Raw genomic sequence first — 20,820 nt, forward strand, 5'->3', positions numbered from 1 at the left:
AGAAATTAAGTAAAATGAATAATGTATAATGTCTTATTTAAATTTCTGTTTGAGAAAAGCCATGAATGTATTTTGGATATTAAGCCTTTGCTGGTTATATATGTTACAAATAACTTCTCTCACTCTATGCCATGAATTTTGAATTTTTATGGTGTTTTGTAATGAGTGAATGTTCTTAATCTATTTTTTTCTTCTAAAACAGTATTTTTGTGCTGTTTGAGAACCCTTTTATAAGGATTGTACATAGATGATACATACATATCAAGAGCGTACATATATTCCCCTTTTATATAGTTATAAACATATTCCACTATACTTTCTTCTAGAAGTTTTATATATTTTACTTTTAAATTGATTTCTGTATAATGGTAAAAGACAAATGTTTTCTCCATATGAATCATTTTCTCAACAGCACTTACTGAATTACCTCCCCTTTGTCTGTTTCTCACATATCTGATTTCCATATGCGTGGAGCTAGTTCTGGAATCTTCTGATCCGTTTATTTTATTTTATTTTTTTTTTTAAGCCCTGCCTTCCCTGGCTCTTAGCCTCATTCTCCCATCTTCAAAGGCACCGATGTTGCATCTCTCTGTGCCTTTATTCAGTAGTCAGGACTTCCTCTGACCACAGCTGGGAAATGTTCTGATTTTTTTTTTTAATTTATTTATTTTTGGCTGTGTTGGGTCTTCGTTTCTGTGCAAGGGCTTTCTCTAGTTGTGGCAAGTGGGGGACACTCTTCATCGCAGTGCGCGGACCTCTCACTATCACAGCCTCTCTTGTTGTGGAGCACAGGCTCCAGACGCGCAGGCTCAGTAGTTGTGGCTCACGGGCTTAGTTGCTCCGCGGCATGTGGGATCCTCCCAGACCAGGGCGCGAACCTGTGTCCCCTGCATTAGCAGGCAGATTCTCAACCACTGTGCCACCAGGGAAGCCCCCGATCCGTTTATTCTTACATTAATATCACACTACAGCCAATAGCTAGCACTGAATTTGAAAGGGCAAGCTCCCCCTAGTTTTTCTTAGCCTTCTAAACTGCTTTGTTTATTTTGGGACGTGGCTATTCCACACAAATTTTAAAATTTTATATCTAATAATCCTAAAATCTTAAGTCCTTTATGTTTTAATTCTATCCTGATAATCAATCCCCACTTCAGTTTTAGACTTAGTTCTCACTTAAATAGCACTCAAAAACAATCTTCTGCTATTTTATACTTTACCATTTCTTGATTAAAGTTCATGTTCTAGAAAATTCTTTACAAAGAATTCACGAAAACAATATTTCCCTGCATTCTTGCATGTTCAAACTTACTGTTGTTACTTTAGCTGAATAACATTTTGTCTACATATAAAATTATTGGGATTTACTTTTAGTTCTTAAGGATTTTGTAATTCTTTCTCCACTGCTTTTAAAAGCACTGGATGTTATTATGGACGTCTGAGATCAACTTGATTTTTTTTCTCCCCCTTAAAAATGACTGGGGAGTTCCCTGGTGGCCTGGTGGTTAGGATTCAGTGCTTTTGCTGTTGTGGCCCAGGTTCAAACCCTGGTCAGGGAACTGAGATCCTGCAAGCCAAGCAGCACAGCCAGAATTTAAAAGAAAAAAGACTTAATTCAAGTGCTGGGGATCTAATGTAGAGCATGGTGACTATAGTTAATAATATGGTATTGTACCCTTGAACGCTGTTGCAAATATATCTGAATCATTCTCACCCCCCCCCAAAAAAAACCACACATACAAATTACCTGTTAACTACGTAAGGTGATGGATGTGTTAATTATCTTAATCTTGGTAACCATTCTACAATATATGTACATCAAATCGTCACACTGTACGTTTTAAATATATACAATTATATTTGTCAATATTCCTCAACAAAGTTTTAAATGACTTAATTCTTTGGTTTTGCAGACCAAAAAGAACCTTTCTTTCTTTAAAAATCTAGTAACTTCCCTAGGATATACCATGGTGGTGACAGTTCTGAGTTAGTTTCCCATAAGTTAGTCCTTTTCATGTAGACTCCAGTCTTCTTTCATACCAGGAAGCTTCTTTGAAATGTATCTCTAAGTATTTGTTCTATTCAATTATCTCTGGCTTTCCACATGGGGGACTGGATGGTGTGCATGCTGAACCTCCTTTTCCAGTCTTCCACATGTGACCCCTTTAACTGTGCCCCGATTCCCATTCCATCTGCTCACTTCCTGTGCTCCTCTCTTCCAGGCCCCTCACTATGTTTTCAGCTCTTTGTGCTCCTTCCAATTCTACACATTTTACTGTCAGGATGTTTCTTCTTCCAGTTCATTCCTGAGCACTGGAAGCTTTCAGACCATCTCCTGTGTCTCTTCATCTCTCCCCTCAGTGCTTATATATGGTTCCTTGTGCTTTTGAATCATAAAAGCAATTGCTTCATTAAGCTGTGAAACATTCAATAGTGAGATACTTGGTCACAATATTTCTCTCTTCTATGACAATATTTTTCAGGTGCGTGTTCTTCACTTACTAATTTTTTTTTTTTTTTTTGCCTTTTCTTTTTTTCTCTTTCTCCCTTTTTTTTTTCTTAGGAAAACATCCATGCATCCTGCACTGGCTGCTTAGGACCAAGGACTTAACATTGTATTTGATTATTTTTTATTTCTCTCTGAAAACCTATGGGCATTTTCACGTGCAAATTCTTGTTTATCCCCCAAATGCTACAAAGACCAATACTTTACACAGTTAAGGGTTATGTGTGTGATTCCACCCTGAATCCCACTTCTCTGCTTCTCAGAACCAAAGCAGGTAACAAGGAAGTTCCTGCCACAATCTTGTTCAGTCCCTTCCTGATGTTTTACCAAGGGTTAGTCACCTTGCATTTCTTTCTGAGGTCAGCAGCCCTGGAGGTCTCTCTCTGGTTCCAATTCCAGGTGCCTGTACCCAGCTTGATTTTTTATTGCTTTCAACAGTTCTTCCCCTTATGTCATGGTTTCAAGTTTAGCTATTTTCTCAGATTTATACAAAATACCAGTCTGCAACTCATTTCTCAATCTCCTAGTTGGTTTTAGATGGTTTACAGGAACGAAGGGGGAAAACGCTGACTTCATATTTCCAATTTCAAACTAGAAATTCATTGTGTCCTTCTTGACAAGCACCTTTCTTGCCCTCCAGACATCTCTCTGGGTTTTCTTCTCTGTTACGCTTGTGACTCCTACGTGTTGTAAGGCTGTGGGTTGCAGCCTCTTTTCCTGTCTATCCACATCCACTGCCCAAGGCCCAGTTATGTCTGCATACCACCTTTCAACTCATGACTTTCAAATTTAATCTGCACTCCTGTCTGTTCTCCAACTCCAGATCTGTATGTCCAAGGGCCTTATCAACATCTAAATTTGAATAATCATCTCAAGTCACTGACGCTTCTCAAAGTCACTTCTTAAAAAATTTGCCCCGAACTGCTCCTCCCCACTTTTCCCATCTCAGTGAACACTTCCCACCCCAGCAGGTTGCTCAGACTAAATACTGAGGTCATCCTCAGCTCCCCACCCCGTTCTCTCACTCCACATCCTACCCAACAGCAAATCCTACTCTCCCAACGTGGAGCCACATTTCATCACGTCTACCCCCTCCCTTACTTCACATCTGAGCCACTGCAAACACCTCTTTGCTGTCGAGAGCTGAAACCGTCAACATCCACACAGCTTACTCTCTGCATTACCATGTCTACTGTTCCACTGTGTTACCGGCAGACTTTCCTGCCCCATGAAACTCATGCCCAGGAAAATAAAAGTTGCAAATGATCTTACTGTTCATTTCAGAAGCTTCCTCAAAACCCTTTTAAACAAACTTCTCACCTTTCCCATAGATACTATACTACTTATTCTCCAAGACCTGTCCACAAATCCTAAACTGTTAAATCATAATTCTTACCCAAAGGTTATTAAGCCCCTGAATTAAAAAAATATACTTTAAACTATACCCTCAAATCTCATAAATAACCTTTGTTCACTCTTTTCCAAGATGCTACGAAGACTGTCAGGGTGAGCAATAAATTAAGATTTGCCTTCACAATGGTGGTGGTCAGTATTTCAGGAGCCAGCATTTCACACTGTCTTTATGCTTTTACTTTGTCCACCACCCTTGTCCCCGTCCCCAATTTCCTCTGCATAGTAGCAAAGAAATTCTTTTAAAACATACTCTTTTGCAGAAATCCAGTAATAGCTACACAACTCGCCCCAAATGAAGTCAAAGCCCTCGCCGTGTCCTGTAACACATCATTTGGCCCCTGGCTACCTGTCTGATGTCACCTCCCACCAGCATCCCTCTCAGGTGCTCCCCTGCCACCACTCTGGCCTCCCTGTTTTCCTCAGAGCACTTCCAACAAACTCCTGCCGCAGGAACTTGGCCCTGTGGCTGTTCCTTCGCCTGGAACCCCCAGGAGCCACATGACTCACCTCCTTCCTTCTTTATCTGCTCTAATGCTGACATCATCAGAAAGGCATTCTCCAACCACCTTTTACAAGAGCACACCCCGCTCTCTATCTCCTGTTTTAGTTCTTTTCACCATTCTCGTCACCACTGGATGTGTAAACTTATTTATTCACGTCTCCTCCTCCTGCTAGCTTGTAAGCTATAGGAGCTCAGGAACAGTGTTTGTTCATTGGTGTATCCCCGACACCAGGAGCGAGGGTGGCACAGAGTAAAAATATCTGCAGAATGAATTAATAAATGCCTGTGGGGAAAACTGAAAAGAAAATAGTCCATGAAAATGGAGAGAAGATGAATACTAGAAAGGAGAAACCAAGAACAAAGGTCAGGAGGCAGGCAGGGGGTCAACACTGGGCACAGAATGGTCACCTTCCCTAAAAGTCAGGCCAGAGAGGAAAGCGCTGGTACTTAAGAGTGGTGGATGGAAATGTGGTTCAGGTTATCTGAGGCAGGCTGGCTCGCCGTTCAGTTACTTCCCAAGGTCTGAAGCCCCTACATAGAAGTACTGAGACAGACACCAAAGGTCTCAACTTCTGGACCAATCCATCTGGGTCTGCTTTTCCAGTGGCTTCTTTTTTTTCACCTGATAATGACTAACTCACCTGGATCACTCCGGCATGGAAATGCTCTCTCTAATGGCCATGGCTCTTCTCCTTGCTCTAGCTTGAAGATCACCTCTGGTTTGCTGACGCAGTACCCTGTGAGTGAGATACAGGGTTAAGACTTCAGACAAGTTGCTTGGACATCGGGGGCCCTGAAGGACAATGAAGGTGCCGGTTCAGGAGTCACATGATAATGGTGCCCATTTGAACCTTTATTTAGGGACGTGAGAACAGAAGCCTTCTTTCTGTGCTCAATAGCAGCACTCATTTCTGACCCGTGAGGTGTGCAGATATCATAAAGCTCCGCCAAGGGCTCGTAAGCTTTGGCGGCTAAGAAACAATGCACACGCTGAGGCACTATACAGGGAAGACGCCTCACCCACGGAGACCAGCATCACATCCCGGTACAGGGTCCTCCGCATGCAGGTCAGCTGTAGCCTCTCATCCCAGGTGAAGTCCACAGGCACGTCCTTGAATGACACGGATCCCTGGCCAGCACACTTCTGTTCAAGCCAAAGAGATCAGTATTGGGTGATGTGAGAGAGATGGGAAATAATTCTTAACATGTTGATTTTGAGAGTTTACCATAAATATTATATAGGCTGCCTATTCTATACCTTGTTTTGTGGTTTACTTTGTGGGATAAAGTGATATCATAATAGGAAAATCCCGATTGTAGATTAACTTATTAATTCAAACAAAAAAAACTGAAGTTTCTACCATGTGTCTGAAACTATCCTAGCTTGCCAAGAATATTGACCTAAATCAATCTTTTTTGTTTTTCTTTGTTTGCGGTACGCAGGCCTCTCACTATTGTGGCCTCTCCCATTGCAGAGCACAGGCTCTGGACGCACAGGCTCAGTGGCCATGGCTCACAGGCCCAGCCGCTCCGCGGCATGTGGGATCTTCCCGGACCGGGTCACGAACCTGTGTCCCCTGCATCGGCAGGCAGACTCTCAACCACTGTGCCACCAGGGAAGCCCCTAAATCAATCATTTTTATTTGGCCTTTAAGAAGCTTAAATCTGGGGAGACGGGCTAAACATGAGTCAGCCTCTCATGCCAGAGCACAACCTAAAACAAGTTAAAGGAAATTTTCAGCTGCCGTGCATTGCGAATAATCACATTGTTAATCACTCAGCATCTCTGTGCTTTGAGTCTCTTCTCTGTTGATTCACTTTGTTACAAAGCAGAAACTAACACACCATTGTAACGCAATTATACTCCAATAAAGATGTTTTTTTAAAAAAAAAAAAAAGAAGCTTAAATCTTGGTAAGGAGAAAAATCATACCTATGAATACTTATCGTGTAATAAGGTATTATTAGAGCTATGCTAGAATCAGTGTTATATAATGTAGGAGATATGACTATTTTGTATTGTCAGGTCGGGATTCACAATAGCAGATCTTCATTAATGTGGTGCAAGCACATACACAAAGTCAAAGAGGTATGAAAAACACACAGCAGTATGACAGGAACAGGGGAACAGGGCAGGGCCACGAGAAGAGGAAGAACTGCAAAGGTGTTCAGCAGCACATTGTGCAGTAATTCTGGACTCATCCGTGTAGTTGAGTGGTCTCCAAAATACTTCATCACCATCCTGGCAGTAAAGTTTTGAGCACCCCCAATTTATTTATTTTTAATAAGTACTATATACATTCTGCTAATCCACATGATAATAAGCTTAATTTATCTTTTTTTCCCTCATTAAAAGTTTAAATGTAATCAACCTGTTTTCCTCCCAATGGAGAAGAAAGCACTGGGATATCTTGTGCCTCCACAGGTGGGAGGTGTGACCACTGAAGAAATGAGGAGCTGGTGAAGACACATGTGCAATCACCATGGTAGCTGTAACGTTTACATTAAACAGCAGCAAGGAAGATCTCAAATCAACAACCAAACATTACAATTTAAGGAACTAGAAAAAGAACAAATTAAACCCAAAGCTAGCAGAAAGAAGAAAATAATAAAGATTAGAGCAGATGTAAACAAAATAGAAAACAGAAAAACAGAGAAAATGAAACCAAAAACTGTTTTTTAAAAAAGATGAACAAATTTGACAAACTTTTACCTAGATGGAATAAGAAAAAAAAAGGAAAGACTCAAATTACTAAAATCAGAAATGAAGATATGAACGTTACTACCGATTCTGCTGAAGTAAAAAGGATTATGGGAGAGTACTATGAACAACTGTACAATAAATTGGATTACCAAGATGAAATGGAAAAATTTTTAGAAACATAAAATCTACCAAGACTAAATCATGAAGAAAATAGGCACACTGAATACACCTATAACTAGTGTGGAAATTGGGTCAGTAACCAAAAACATCCCGACAAATAAAAGTCCTGGACCATGGCTTCACTGGTTCATTTTACCAAACATTTAAAGAAAAGCTGGGCTTCCCTGGTGGCGCAGTGGTTGAGAGTCTGCCTGCCGATGCAGGGGATACGGGTTTGTGCCCTGGTCTGGGAAGATCCCACATGCCGCGGAGCGGCTAGGCCCATGAGCCACGGTCACTAGGCCTGCATTCCCGGAGCCTCTGTTCCGCAACGGGAGAGGCCACAACAGTGAGAGGCCCGCATACCGCAAAAAAAGAAAGAAAGAAAGAAAAGCTAATACTGGGACTTCCCTGGCAGTCCAGTGGTTAAGACTCCACGCTTCCACTGCAGGGGGCATGGGTTTGATCCCTGGTCAGGTAACAAAGATTCCACATGCTGTGCAGCACAGCCAAAGAAAGAAAGTAGAGCTAATACAAATCCTTCTCAAACTTTTCCAAAAAATTGAAGAAGAGCGAATGCTTCCTAACTCATTCTATGAGGCCAGCATCACCCTTATAACAAAGCCAGACATAGATGTTGCAAGAAAACTACAGACCAATATCCCTTATAATACTACAAAGCTACAGTACTAAAAATGGTGTGGTACTGGCATAAAAACAAACAGACAAAAGGAATAAAATAGCCCAGAAATAAACCCTCAAATTTATGCTCAAATGCTTTTTGACAAGGTTGTCAAGACCACCCAATGGGGAAAAGATAGTCATTTCAGCAAATGGTACTGGGAATACTGAATATCCACATGCAGAAGAATAAAGTTGGATCTTTACTTAACCTCAAATAAAAAAATTAACTCAAAATGGATCAAAGACCTAAATGTAAGACTTAAAACTATAAAACTTTTAGAAGAAAAGAGGGCAAACGCTTCATGACTCAGTATCTGGCTATGATTTCTTGGATATGACACCAAAGGCACAGGGAACAAAAGAAAAAACAGACAAACTGGACTCCCTGAAAACTAAAAATGTTCTGCATCAAAAGACACTATCAGGGCTTCCCTGGTGGCACAGTGGTTAAGAGTCCGCCTGCCGATGCAGGGGACACGGGTTCGTGCCCGGGTCTGGGAAGATCCCACATGCCGCAGAGCGGCTGGGCCTGTGAGCCATGGCCGCTGAGCCTGTGCGTCTGGAGCCTGTGCTCCGCAATGGGAGAGGCCACAACAGTGAGAGGCCCGCGTACCGCAAAAAAAAAAAAAAAAAAAAATACTATCAACAGAGTAAAATGCAACCCACAGAATGGGAGTAAATATCTGCAAATCATTATGTCTGTTAAGGGATTAATATCCAGAATATATAAAGAACCCCTAAAACTAAACACCAAAAACTCCCCGAACATCCAATTCAAAATGGACAAAGGACCTGGACATTGCTCCAAAGAGAATACACAAATAGCCAATAAGCACATGAAAAGATGCTCAATATCACTGATCATTAGTGGAATGTGAATTAAAACTACAATGAAATATCACCTCACACCCATTAGGACGGCTACTATGAAAACAAAAAACACAACAAAACACAACCACCACTACAAAATAACAAGTGCTGGAGAGGATGTGTAGCCATGGGAACTCTTGTGCACTGTTGGTGGGGATGTGAAACAGTACAGCTGTTACAGAAAAGGGTGTGGCAGTTCCTTAAAAAATTAAAAACGGAATTACCATATGACCAAGCAATTCCACTTCTGGGTATATACCCAAAAGAACAGAAAGCAGGATCTTAAAGAAATATCTGGGGCTTCCCTGGTGGCGCAGTGGTTGAGAATCTGCCTGCCAATGCAGGGGACACGGGTTCGAGCCCTGGTCTGGGAAGATCCCACGTGCCGCAGAGCAACTAGGCCTGTGAGCCACAACTACTGAGCCTGCGCGTCTGGAGCTTGTGCTCCGCAACAATAGAAGCCGCGACAGTGACAGGCCCGCACACCGCGATGAAGAGTGGCCCCCGCTCGCCACAACTAGAGAAAGCCCACACACAGAAACGAAGACCCAACACAGCCAAAAATAAATAAATAAATAATTTTTTTTAAAAAAAGAAATATCTATACACCCATGTCCACAGCAGCATTACTCACATTAACTAAAATGTGAAAGCAACCCAAGTGTTCACTGACGAATAAATAAGCAAATGTGATATGTATATACAATAGAAAGGAAATTTTCACATATGCCACAACATGGATGAACCTTGAGGACATTATGCTAAGTGAAATAAGACAAGCACAAAAGGACAAATACTACATAAAACCATTTATATGAGGTACTTAGAATAGTCAAAATCACAGAGACAGAATATAATGATGGTTGCCAGGGGCTAGAATGAGGAAGGAATGTGAAGTTATCGTTTAATGGGTACAGAGTTTTAACTTTATAAGATAAAGAGTCATGTGGATGGGTGGTAGTGACGATTGCACAACATTATAAATGTACTTATTTAACACTACTGAATACTTAAAATGGTTAAAGTGATTTTTTTTTTATTTTTTGGAGTATAGTTGATTTACAATGTTGTGTTAGTTTCAGGTGTATAGCAAAGTGTATCAATTATACATATACATGTATCCACTCTTTTTTAGATTCTTTTCCTACGTAGACCATTACAGAGTATTGAGTAGAGTTCCCTGTGCTACACAGTAGGTCCTTATTAGTTATCTAAAAATGATAAATTTTATATGTGTATTTTACCACAACAAAAAAACTGGGGGAGTGGGGGGAACTCCATTAAAGATAAGAGTTTGAACACCCCTCCCCACCATGTACATGGATGGAGAAAGACACACCATGATAATACTAATCAAAAGAAAGCAGGAGTGGAGTGGCTATATTATTTTCAGACATAGCAGACTTCAAAGTAAGAAAAGTTATCAAGGATAAAGAAAGTCATTCATAATGATAAAGGGGTCAAATCTTCAAGAAGAGGTAACAATCCTTAACATGTATGCACCTAACAACAAAGTGTCAAATACATCGGCAAAAAGTGATAGAACTACAAGGAGAAACAGATGGAATCTAATGTTGGAGACTTCAACACAGCTCTATCACAAACAGTGGGCAGAAAATCAGTAAAGACACAAAGACAAACCTCATTTTACTATGCTTCACAGATACTGCCTTTTTTTTTTTAATACAAGTTGAAGGTTTGTGGCAACCCTGCATTGAGCAAGTCTACTGCCGTCATTTTTCTAACAGCATCACTTTTTAAATTAAGTTACGTGCATTTTTTTAGGCATAATGTTATTGCACACTTAACAGACAACAGTACAGTGTAAACATAATGTTTTTTTGTTTTTTTTGCGGTACTCGGACCTCTCACTGTTGTGGCCTCTCCCGTTGCGGAGCACAGGCTCTGGACACGCAGGCTTAGCGGCCATGGCTCATGGGCCTAGCCACTCCGTGGCATGTGGGATCTTCCCGGACCAGGGCACGAACCCGTGTCCCCTGCATCAGCAGGCAGACTCTCAACCACTGCGCCACCAGGGAAGCCCTGTAAACATAATTTTTACAGGCACTGGCAAACCGAAAAATTTGTGTGACCCATTTCATTATGATATTCGCTTTACTAGGATGGTCTGGAACCAAACCCACAATATCTCCGAGGTTTGCCTGTAGTTGAACTCAACAACACCATCAGTCAATTGGCTCTAATTGACATCTATAGACTGCTTCATCCAACAAAAGCATAATACACATTCTTCTCAAATTCACATGGAATATTCACCAAGATAGACCACATTCTGGGCCATAAAACACACCTTAATAAATTTAAAAGAACAGAAATCATACAATGTCTAACCTCTCAGACCACAATGGAATTAAACTATAAATCAGTAACAGAAAGATAGCTGAAAAACTCTAAAATACAAGAAGATTAAACAACACATTTCTAAGTAACACATGGGTGAAAGAAGAAATCTCAAAAGAAATTTTAAAATATTTTGAACTAAATGAAAATTAAAACACAATTTATTGTGTGAGGCAGCAAAATCAATACTAAATTTATAGCATTGAGTGCATATATTTAGAAAAAAGAAAGATCTAAAATTAGTCATCTGGGCTTCCCTGGTGGTGCAGTGGTTGGGAGTCCACCTGCCGATGCAAGGGACACGGGTTCGTGCCCCGGTCCGGGAGGATCCCACATGCCGTGGAGCGGCTGGGCCTGTGAGCCATGGCCACTAAGCCTGCGTGTCCGGAGCCTTGCTCTGCAGCGGGAGAGGCCACAACAGTGAGAGGCCCGTGTACCACAACAAATAAATAAATAAATAAAATCAGTCATCTAAGATTCCACCTTAGGAAACTATATGAAGAACAAATTAAATCAAAAGTAAGCAGAAGAAAAGAAATAATAGAAACTGGAGTAGAATCAAAATGAAATTTCAAAAGAAACTGAAAATAGGAAATCAATGGAGAAAAATCAATGAAACCAAAAGCCGATTCTTTGAAAAGATCAATAAAATTAATAAACCTCTAGCTAGACTAAGAAAAAGAGAAAACACAAATTACTAATATCAGAAATGAAAGTGGGGATATAACTACAGATCCCATTGACATTAAAATAATAAAGAAATATAATGAGTAACTCTCTGCCCACAAATTTGACAATGATGAAGTGGACCAATCTGTTCAAAGTCACAATCTACCCAACTCACACAAGAACAAATACACAATCTAAATAAGGCTGTATTTTTAAATTGAGTCAATAATTAATAACCTTCCAAAACAAAAAGAACCAAGCCTAGATGGCTTCACTCATAAATTCTACCAAACACTTATGAAAGAAATTATACTAAATATCTACAATCTCTTTCAGAAAATAGAAACAGGGAACAGTTCCTACCTCTTTGTCTCAAGACAAAGACATTACAAGATAATAAAACCACAGACAAATATCTCTCATGAATATAGATGCAAAAATCCTTCACAAAATGTAAAAAGAAATACACACCACAATGGGAGAGGGCACAACAGTGAGAGGCTCACATACCGCAAAAAAAAAAAAAAAAAGAATCTGTTTGCCAACGTAGGGGACATGGGTTCAAACCCTGGTCCAGGAAGATCCCACATGCCGCGGAGCAACTAAGCCTGCGCACCACAACTACTAAGCCTGCGCTCTAGAGCCCACGCTCCACAACTACTGGAGCCCATGCACCATAACTACTGAAGCCCATGCGCCCTAGAGCCCACACACAGCAACTACTGAGCCCATGCGCCTCAACTACAGAAGCCTGTGCGCTCTAGGGCCAGTGTGCCACAACTACTGAGCCTGCATGCTGCAACTACTGAAGCCTGTGCCCCTAGAGCCCATGCTCCGCAACAGGAGAAGCCACCGCAGTGAGAAGCCCATGCACCACAACGAAGAGTAGCCCCTGCTAGCCGCACCTAGGGAAAGCCCACACACAGCAATGAAGACCCAACACAGCCAAAATAAATAAATAAACTCTCAGTAAACCAGGAACAAAGAGGAACTTCCTCAACTTGATAAAGAAATCTACAAAAGCCTACAGATAACATCATACATAATGGTGAGAAACTAGCAGCTTTCCCACTAATATAAGGAACAAGGCAAGGATGTCCCCTTTCACCACTCCTTTTCAACACTGTACTGGAAGTCCTAGCTAACGCAACAAGACAAGAAAAGGAAACAAAAGGTATACTGATTAGGAAGGAAGAAATAAAACTCTCTTTGTTGTCAGATGACAAAATCGTCTATGTAGAAAATCTGAAAGAATCAACAAAAAAGTCCTGAAACTACTAAGCGATTATAGCAATTTTGCAGGGCACAAGGTTAATATATAAAAAATATATATAAAATATATCATTTTTCTATATAACATCAATGAACAAGTGGAATTTGAAATTAAAAACAGTATCATTTACATTCACTCACCCCCCAAATGAAATACTTATGTATAAATCTAACAAAATACATACAAGATGTATATGAGGAAAACTGTAAAACTCTGATGAAAGAAATAGAGGAACTAAATAAATGGAGAGATATTACATGTTTGTGGACAGGAAGACTCAATGTTACCATGATGTCAGTTCTTCCAAACCTGATCTACAGATTCAATGAAATCTCAAAATCCCAGTCAATTATTTTGTGGATATCAACAAACTGGTTCTAAACTTTTAAAAAGGCAAATGACCCAGAATAGCCAAACAATATTGAAAGAGAGGAACAAGGTTGGAGGACGGACACTACCTGACTTAAAGCCTTACTGTAAAGCTACAGTAATCAAGACAGTGAAAGAATAGACAAATAGATCAATGAAACAAACTGGAGATCCAAGAAATAGACCCACATACATGTAGTCAACTGATCTTTGACAAAGGAACAAAGACAATACAATGGAGCAAAGACAGTCTTTTCAAAAAATGGTGCTGGAATAACTGGACATCCACATGCAAAATAAATAATCTAAACACAGACTTTACACCCATCACAAAAGTTAACTAAAAATTGATCACAAACTTAACTAAAATACAAAATTACAAAAGTCTTAGAAGATAACACAGGAGAAAATCTGATGACTTTCAGTTTAGCAATCACTTTTTAGACACAGCACCAAGGGCATGATCCATGAAAGAAAGAACTGATAAGCTGTACTCCATTAAAATGAAAAATTTCCACTCTGTCAAAGACACTGTCAAGAGAGTGGAAAGACAAGCCACAAACTGGGAGAAAATATCTGCAACAACACATCTGATAAAGGACTATTATCCAAAATATACAAAGAACTCTTAAAACTCAACAATAAGAAAACAAACAACCCAAGACTTTAAGGGACTGCTTACCAAAGAAGATATACAGATGACAAACAATAAGCATATGAAAAGATGCTCCACATCACATGTCATTAGGGAACTGCAAATTACACCAATGAGATTCCACTATACACCTGTTAGAATGCCCAAGATCCAGAACACCGACAACACCAAATGCTGGTGAGGATGTGGAGCAACAGGAATTCTCATTCACTGCTGATGGGAATGCAACATGGCACAGCTACTTTGGGAGATAGTTTGATGTTTGCTTACAAAGATAAACATGCTGTCACCGTACAACCCAGGAATCATGCTCCCTGGTATTCACCCAATGAAGTTAAAAACTTATGTCCACACAAAAACCTGCACACAGATGCTTATGGTAGCCTTACTCTCAACTTCCCAAATTTGGAAGCGACCAAGATGTTCTTCAGTAGGTGAATGGATAAACTGTGGTACATCTAGACAATGGAATACTATTCAGCACTAAAACAAAATGAGCTATCAAGCCATGAAAAGAAGCGAAGAAATCTTAAATGAATATTACTAGGTCAAAAAAAGCCAATCTGAAAAAGCTACATACTGTATGATTCCAACTATACGACATTCTGGAAAAGGCAAAACAATGGAGATAATGAAGTGGTTGGTGGGGGGAGGGGAGGCAGGGAGGGAAGGGAGGGATGAACAGGTGGCGCACAGAGTAGTTTTAAATGCAGTGAAACTACCCTGTATGATACTATAATGGTGAATACATGTGACACATTCATCAAAACCCACAGAATGTACAACATCAAGAGTGAACCCTAATGTAAACTATAGATTTTGGGTGACAATGATGTGTCAGCGTAGGTTCATCCACTTTAACAAGCGTACCGTCTGGTGGGGATTGTTGATAATGGGGAAGGCTGTAGGTGTCTGGGGGCAGGTGGTATATGGGAAATCTCTGTACCTTCAGCCCAGCTTTGTTGTAAACCTAATACTGCTCAAACAAACACGAATTCTTACAAAAGCAACAATAACAAACATACTCCACCTTGCATGATCCAAGATAGCATTCAGAGAAGGGAAAGGAGACCCCAATTCTCCTGGATGGCCCTGCTCTGTATTCAGGTAGGGTGATTATCCAGTCAGAGCAGAGTTTGCTTCCCAAGCCTACCATTTGCTTATTCAGCCACAAACACGTGATGAGCACCTACCAGGAACAAGGCACAGGGTGAGGAACGGAAAATATGAAGATGAACACGGCATGAACATGGACTTTGAAGGGCTAATGGCCTGTCAGCACAGACACAAACAGGTAATTTCCACGCAATGGACAAAGTGCAGTGACAGGGGCAGCAGGGGCATTGTGGAGCACAGAGGGGAAGGGCAATTAATCCAGAGGGGGACAAAGAGGAGAAGGGCTTCCTGGAAGAGATCTCTCCCAAGTTAGCTCCTGAGAGATGAACTGAAGACTCAGGAAAGGAAGTGGAACAGGGCTCCCAGGTCAGCCCGCAGGACAGAGACGTGAGTGAGATGCACAGGTGGGTGGTAACCGGATGTGTTCAGGAAGTTATGTCAGGTTTGGGGTCACTGGAGACCACTGTTACATGTTTACTCTTTAAATGTCACCTTCTCTAAACTGTGAACTCCATCAAAAAGGGACCAGGTCTCTACATCGTTTTGAGCAGAGTCTGTGGCACACAGTTCAGTACCTCACACACTAATCAATCACTGTTGAATAAAATGTAGAATATGATAATTTTTTTTAATATTTAATAAAACAAAGAGAAATAAGAAGTGGTTCTGTTCTCAACAGCCTTAATTTCATGATAAGAACTCAGCCTTTCCTCTCTGGAGGGCCAGAAGCTATTCAAGTGGTTTCCATACTGAAGTGGCATCATCTGAATAGCATTTCAGATTCCTCAGGAGGACAGACTTAACCTCGGGGAGAAAGAAGCAAAAAACTGTTCCAACAGTGCAGGGGAGAGAAGATGAAGCTCTGATAAGGGGAGAAAGAATTAAGCAGAAAACACAGGTTTAAGAAATGATGACATCTTAAAGGTAGTAGAGCCTAGATGCTACCCAGGATGAGGTGAGGGGTGGGAAGAATAGGATGAATCCCATTTTGGTGGCTTTTTATCTATTTCCACTTTTCCATCTTAACATATGAACACCCTAAAAAAAGCCATGAAATCCACTGGAAAATGAAATAGGGAATAGAGAAAAGAAATACTTCACCTGGGATTTGTTCATTTTCTGTTGTTCTTGGAAGACTGTCAAAACCTGGGAAGGCATTCCTGGAAGAGGAGGAAAGAGGAACAGGATGATGAGAGCTCCTCAACGCTCTTCCTAAAAACTTCCACACGCCAGCTGGGTAACCTTTAATCCTGGAGAAGGAGAGGAAGGTTAACACCTGCCCCTTTGTGACTCCTTAAACCCACAATGTTCCCTACTCCTTTAACTATTTATGTTCCCCTCTCACTAACACAGAAGTATTTAAAGCAGAATTATTAAGCATATGATAGCATCTCAAAATATGAAATATGATGCCTTCATTAAAACATATAGCAGGGGGAAAAACCCTAAAGGCTATCTTGCGTAACTGTTTTTCTACCAAGATGTTAACCCCCTGAGTCCGAGAATCCTCATAAAGTTTTGAAAAAAGGGACAGGTGCCTTAAACTTGTTTTTTTAAAAAGAAAAACTGTTTCTTCTAACTTGCTTTTTCTCAAAAGGATTTTTTTTAATATTTATCTTTTTTTTTTTTTAATGGCTGCACCTGGTCTTAATTGCAGCACAGGGGATCTTTAGTTGAAGCATGTGGACTTCTTAGTTGCAGCATGCATGCGGGATCTAGTTCCCTGACCAGGGATCGAACCCGGGCCCCTGCATTGGAAGCATGGAGTCTTACCCACTGGACCACCAGGGACATCCTCAAAAGGATTTTTTTAAGAGGAAATGTGTTTCCGTGAGATCGTGTGGACAGCACATGCCAGGACTTCTATGTGCCTCTTACTGATTCTTCACAAGTCATTTCCCCTTTCAGGCTTTTTCCCTTCTGTCAAATGAAAAAAAAAAAAAGATAATCCTGGCAAACCGTCTGGGAACTACTACTCTTGACTCTAAGAACAGGAACGACAGAAACCAGCTTCTGGAAAGAACTGGTGGAGAATGAAGGGAGGGGAGGTTGCCATTGGGGGTGGGGTTAAAGATAAAAGCTTCCCAGCTGCGGAATCCCCCAGCATCCCACCACTCCCACCACATGTAACACTCAGTCCCAGCTCCCTTCTGTCTTCCAAAGTGACTCACAGCTGATGGTGGTGAAATCACTCAAGCCTCCGCCCTCCGGGCGATACGCTCCTTTTCTGGGTTTCTTCCGCTTCTCTTCTGAAGCTCCGATGCGTCTTGGGTCAGAGGCTAGAGGGAGCGGGGGTTCTTCCCTGTGAGATTCCCGTTCCTGGAGTCCCCCTCCTTCCGGCTCAGTAGAGATGCTCTGTTCCAGTAGAGCCTAGGGGACAAATTCACTTCAGCGGGAACCTGCATCCGGGTGCCATATCTGCCTCTCTGAGAACACGCAGCTCCAGAGACCTCAGGCCGCACTTCTACGACCGCAGGCGAGGCTGAGGACAAAGGCGGGCTGGCCGCGGCTTAAGTGCCCTCGGCCCCTGGACGGCACAGCTGCGGGGCGTCTCCGTCGCGGCCGGAGGCTGCTCCGGACAGCGCTGGGCCAGACGGATACCAGTCTAAGGGAACTAAGGAAACCCGGGATGCACACCGCCGCCGCAAGCCTCGGGCACACACGCTTCGGTTACGTATTCGGGCCCGAGGAACGCGCGCCACGCCGCGCCGAGAAGCATCACGGGGCTAGTCTTACCTCGCCGGGCTGCGAGGCCCGATGGGGTCTGTCGCTCAGTCCTCTGGGCCGCGTTCGGGCCGCCTCGGCGATTACGAGGATGGAGACCCCGCAGCCAGCGCGGCCTCTCCCACAAACGCGGCCCTTCCCGCGCGTTCGCTCGGGACCCCCAGTCTCCCTCCATTCAGTGTGGACGCGGCCCAGGCGGCGCTGCCTCTGCCTCCGCCTCGCGCCCCTCTTCGCAGCCTCGGGAGGCCCGCGCTGAACAGGACGCCGACCTCCAGGGCCTACCGCCCGCCCCACGCGCGGCCGCGCCCAGACAGGCCCGAGACCACCAGGGAGCCCCGCCGAGAACCTACGCGCGCCTGCGCACAGAGCCCGACGCCGATATAGGTCCTCGGCGAGCTCCGCCCACTGTGGGGCGGGGCCTGCGCGGGGCCCTTCCCTCTCCACCCCCAACCCCCCCCACATCGCCCCAACTCCCACAACCCCGTCGCTCCCCACGTCATCCCCACCTCTCCTAGTCCGACCTCACCTGCCCCTCCCCCTACACGCCCCCGCCCCTACATCACCCCCACAGCACCCTAGCCCCTACCGCTCTGCATCACCATCACCCCCACCTGGAGATGACGGGCCTCCTCGCAGCCGCCAGCTAGAGAGAGATTTAAGAACACAGATGAAAAAGTTAACCAAATTAGCCCAGCCAAGCAATTTTTTTTTCTTTTTTTTTTTTTTTGGCATTGCTGCCGGGCTTGTGGGATGTTAGGTCCCCTACCAGGGATGGAACCCGCCCCGCCGCAGCGAAAGCTTGGAGTCCTTACCACTGGACCGCCAGGGAATTCCCCAAGCAATTTTTTTTTTAATGTGAAAGAAAAAGAAGTAACGGGGGTGCAAAATTTAAGATTCAATACACGAAAATTGAAGGTAAGTCAAAATTCACACAAGTGAAGTGGGGTGGGGGGAAGTATCTCACACATTCTCGCAGAGATGACTGTGCTGAACCGTTAGGCACGCATCTTTCTGACATTTTTACCATAAGGAAAAAATTCAAAAGGATCATGAGCTAGAGAACAGGCCTAGGAGAAAGGGTATTTAGCACTTTACCAAATGGTAAAGGGGCCTTTGGGATTGGTGGGGAGTATTCAGTATACTATGTTAGCTCAACCAGTGACTGCACTCAAATACAATTAGTGTTAAACTCCTAGTTCACACATTAGGATAAATGAGTTTTACCTGGATTCAACATTTTTAAATTCAAAAGAAAATTCTTAAAGCATAGTGAATTTTAGAAATATATAATCAATAGGGAAAACATATGACAACAGAGAAACCATTAAACTAAAAACTGTTTTTATTTTAGAAAGTTACACATTTCAGTTTCAGATTAAAAATTGCAACTAAGTTTAAAGAAAAACTAAGAAAAGGTCTTTATAACATATATAAGAAACAAAGACTTTATAATTTTAATGTATTAGCAGCTTTTATAAATCATTGAGAAGATCAACATTATTGTCACTTCTTTAAGATATGAAAAGGGAATTAAAAGACAGGATGTATCAATAAGTGAACAATAAATATATTTAAAAGTCTCGTGATAAATAAAAGACATCAAAATTTAAGATATTTTTTGAAAATAAAATTTGAAAAGAATAAAATAATAGGAATATCCAGGACTTCCCTGGTGGCGCAGTGGTTAAGAATCCGCCTGTCAATGCAGGGGACATGGGTTTTATCCCTGATCCGGGAATATCCCACATGCTGCGGAACAACTAAGCCCGTGAGCCACAATTACTGAGCCCGTGAGCCACAACTATGGAAGCCCACGTGCCTAGAGCCCGTGCTCTGCAACAAGAGAATCCAATGCAATGAGAAGCCCACACACTGCAACGAAGAGTAGCCCCCGCTTGATGCAACTAGAGAAAGCCCGCACGCAGCAACGAAGACCTAACGCAGCCAAAAATAAATAAATAAATAAATAAATAAATAAATAAATAAATAAATAAAAGAACAGAACTTAAGGCCTGTTGGGTTGAGCTACTCAGAATGAGGTCAGTGATTTGTCACAGCAAAGCCTAAGACACTGTACCAAGCTCTTCCCACGTGTACCTCACTGCAACCCTATCATGTAGATGTGCTGCCATATATATGTGGGGAAACTGAGGCTTTTAGAGGTTCAGTCACCTGCAGAGGTCATAAAACTGTGACCATTTCCCTCAAATCCAACTCTTAAGCATAACGCCAGATTCGTACCACTAACAAAAGTACCGGTTCCGCCATGCCGCCAGACAAACTTATGGGAGCTCCATCCAAGGGGCCACACCTCTCTTTGACCATGAGGAAGGACAGACATCCAGAATAAAGAGGCCAACTGAGTCTGAAGAAGAAACATGAGCCCGTATTCTCATGATGTCTTCTTCCCTCCTCTTACACCTAAAAAGTGAGAACAGAAGTGGGTAAGGACACAGCTGCATCTCTATCACTTTCCGTCCTTCACCTTTAAGGAGGAGAGGGAAGAAAGCACTCATTCCCTGAGGAAATCCACCTGGACCCTCCCAGAGCTCCCTCTCTGCCCTCCTCCTGGGGACTAGAGCATCCCGATAATGCTCTTTCTCCATATTTACTGAATAAGCTGGATTTCAGCCCAAAGGCTCTGTATCTGTGAGGGACACTGACCCTATTTTTAGGAGAGTCTCGAGGAGCATAGAAAGGGCAGAAATTCAGAGCCACAAGAAAAGCAACCTCGTCCCAGGGCACTTGGTTAAGTTAGGGGGAAAACATTCAACTTTGTTTTGAAAGGAAAAGCATGCACGTGAAGTCCTGGGTAAATT

The 20,820-nt window shown here is 42.4% G+C and overlaps 2 protein-coding genes across 6 annotated transcripts in view; one reads left to right on the top strand and one right to left on the bottom strand.

Moving 5' to 3' along the window:
• The window catches only part of ZNF12 (zinc finger protein 12), a 62,476-nt gene extending 54,058 nt beyond the window's left edge, over nt 1-8,418 (top strand). For all 3 annotated transcript variants that reach the window (XM_070043569.1, XM_070043571.1, XM_070043570.1), the window contains one exon: nt 5,121-8,418. In XM_070043569.1, the coding sequence (XP_069899670.1) occupies nt 5,121-5,125 (5 nt within the window). In that variant the 3' untranslated portion in view covers nt 5,126-8,418. The remainder of the gene's footprint in view (nt 1-5,120) is intronic.
• The window catches only part of LOC115846822 (zinc finger protein 510-like), a 31,228-nt gene extending 12,851 nt beyond the window's left edge, over nt 1-18,377 (bottom strand). The window contains exons 1-7 of one of the 3 annotated variants that reach the window (XR_009558988.1): nt 18,014-18,376; nt 17,449-17,647; nt 17,051-17,197; nt 16,379-16,527; nt 5,439-5,562; nt 5,060-5,155; nt 1,748-4,962 (exon numbers count right to left, since the gene is read on the bottom strand). Coding sequence is in view for 2 of the 3 variants with exons in the window: in XM_070043591.1 (XP_069899692.1) it covers nt 2,409-2,413; nt 5,060-5,155; nt 5,439-5,562; nt 16,379-16,435 (282 nt within the window). In the remaining variant the exon portion in view is untranslated. Of the gene's footprint in view, nt 1-1,747; nt 4,963-5,059; nt 5,156-5,438; nt 5,563-16,378; nt 16,528-17,050; nt 17,198-17,448; nt 17,648-18,013 lie in introns of those variants that run through there. The other 2 variants (XM_070043591.1, XM_070043590.1) reach the window with 2 other exon arrangements.
• Nucleotides 18,378-20,820: the final 2,443 nt, after the last annotated feature.

The sequence above is a fragment of the Globicephala melas genome, chromosome 15, assembly GCF_963455315.2.
Source record: "Globicephala melas chromosome 15, mGloMel1.2, whole genome shotgun sequence".
NCBI classification, from domain to species: domain Eukaryota; kingdom Metazoa; phylum Chordata; class Mammalia; order Artiodactyla; family Delphinidae; genus Globicephala; species Globicephala melas.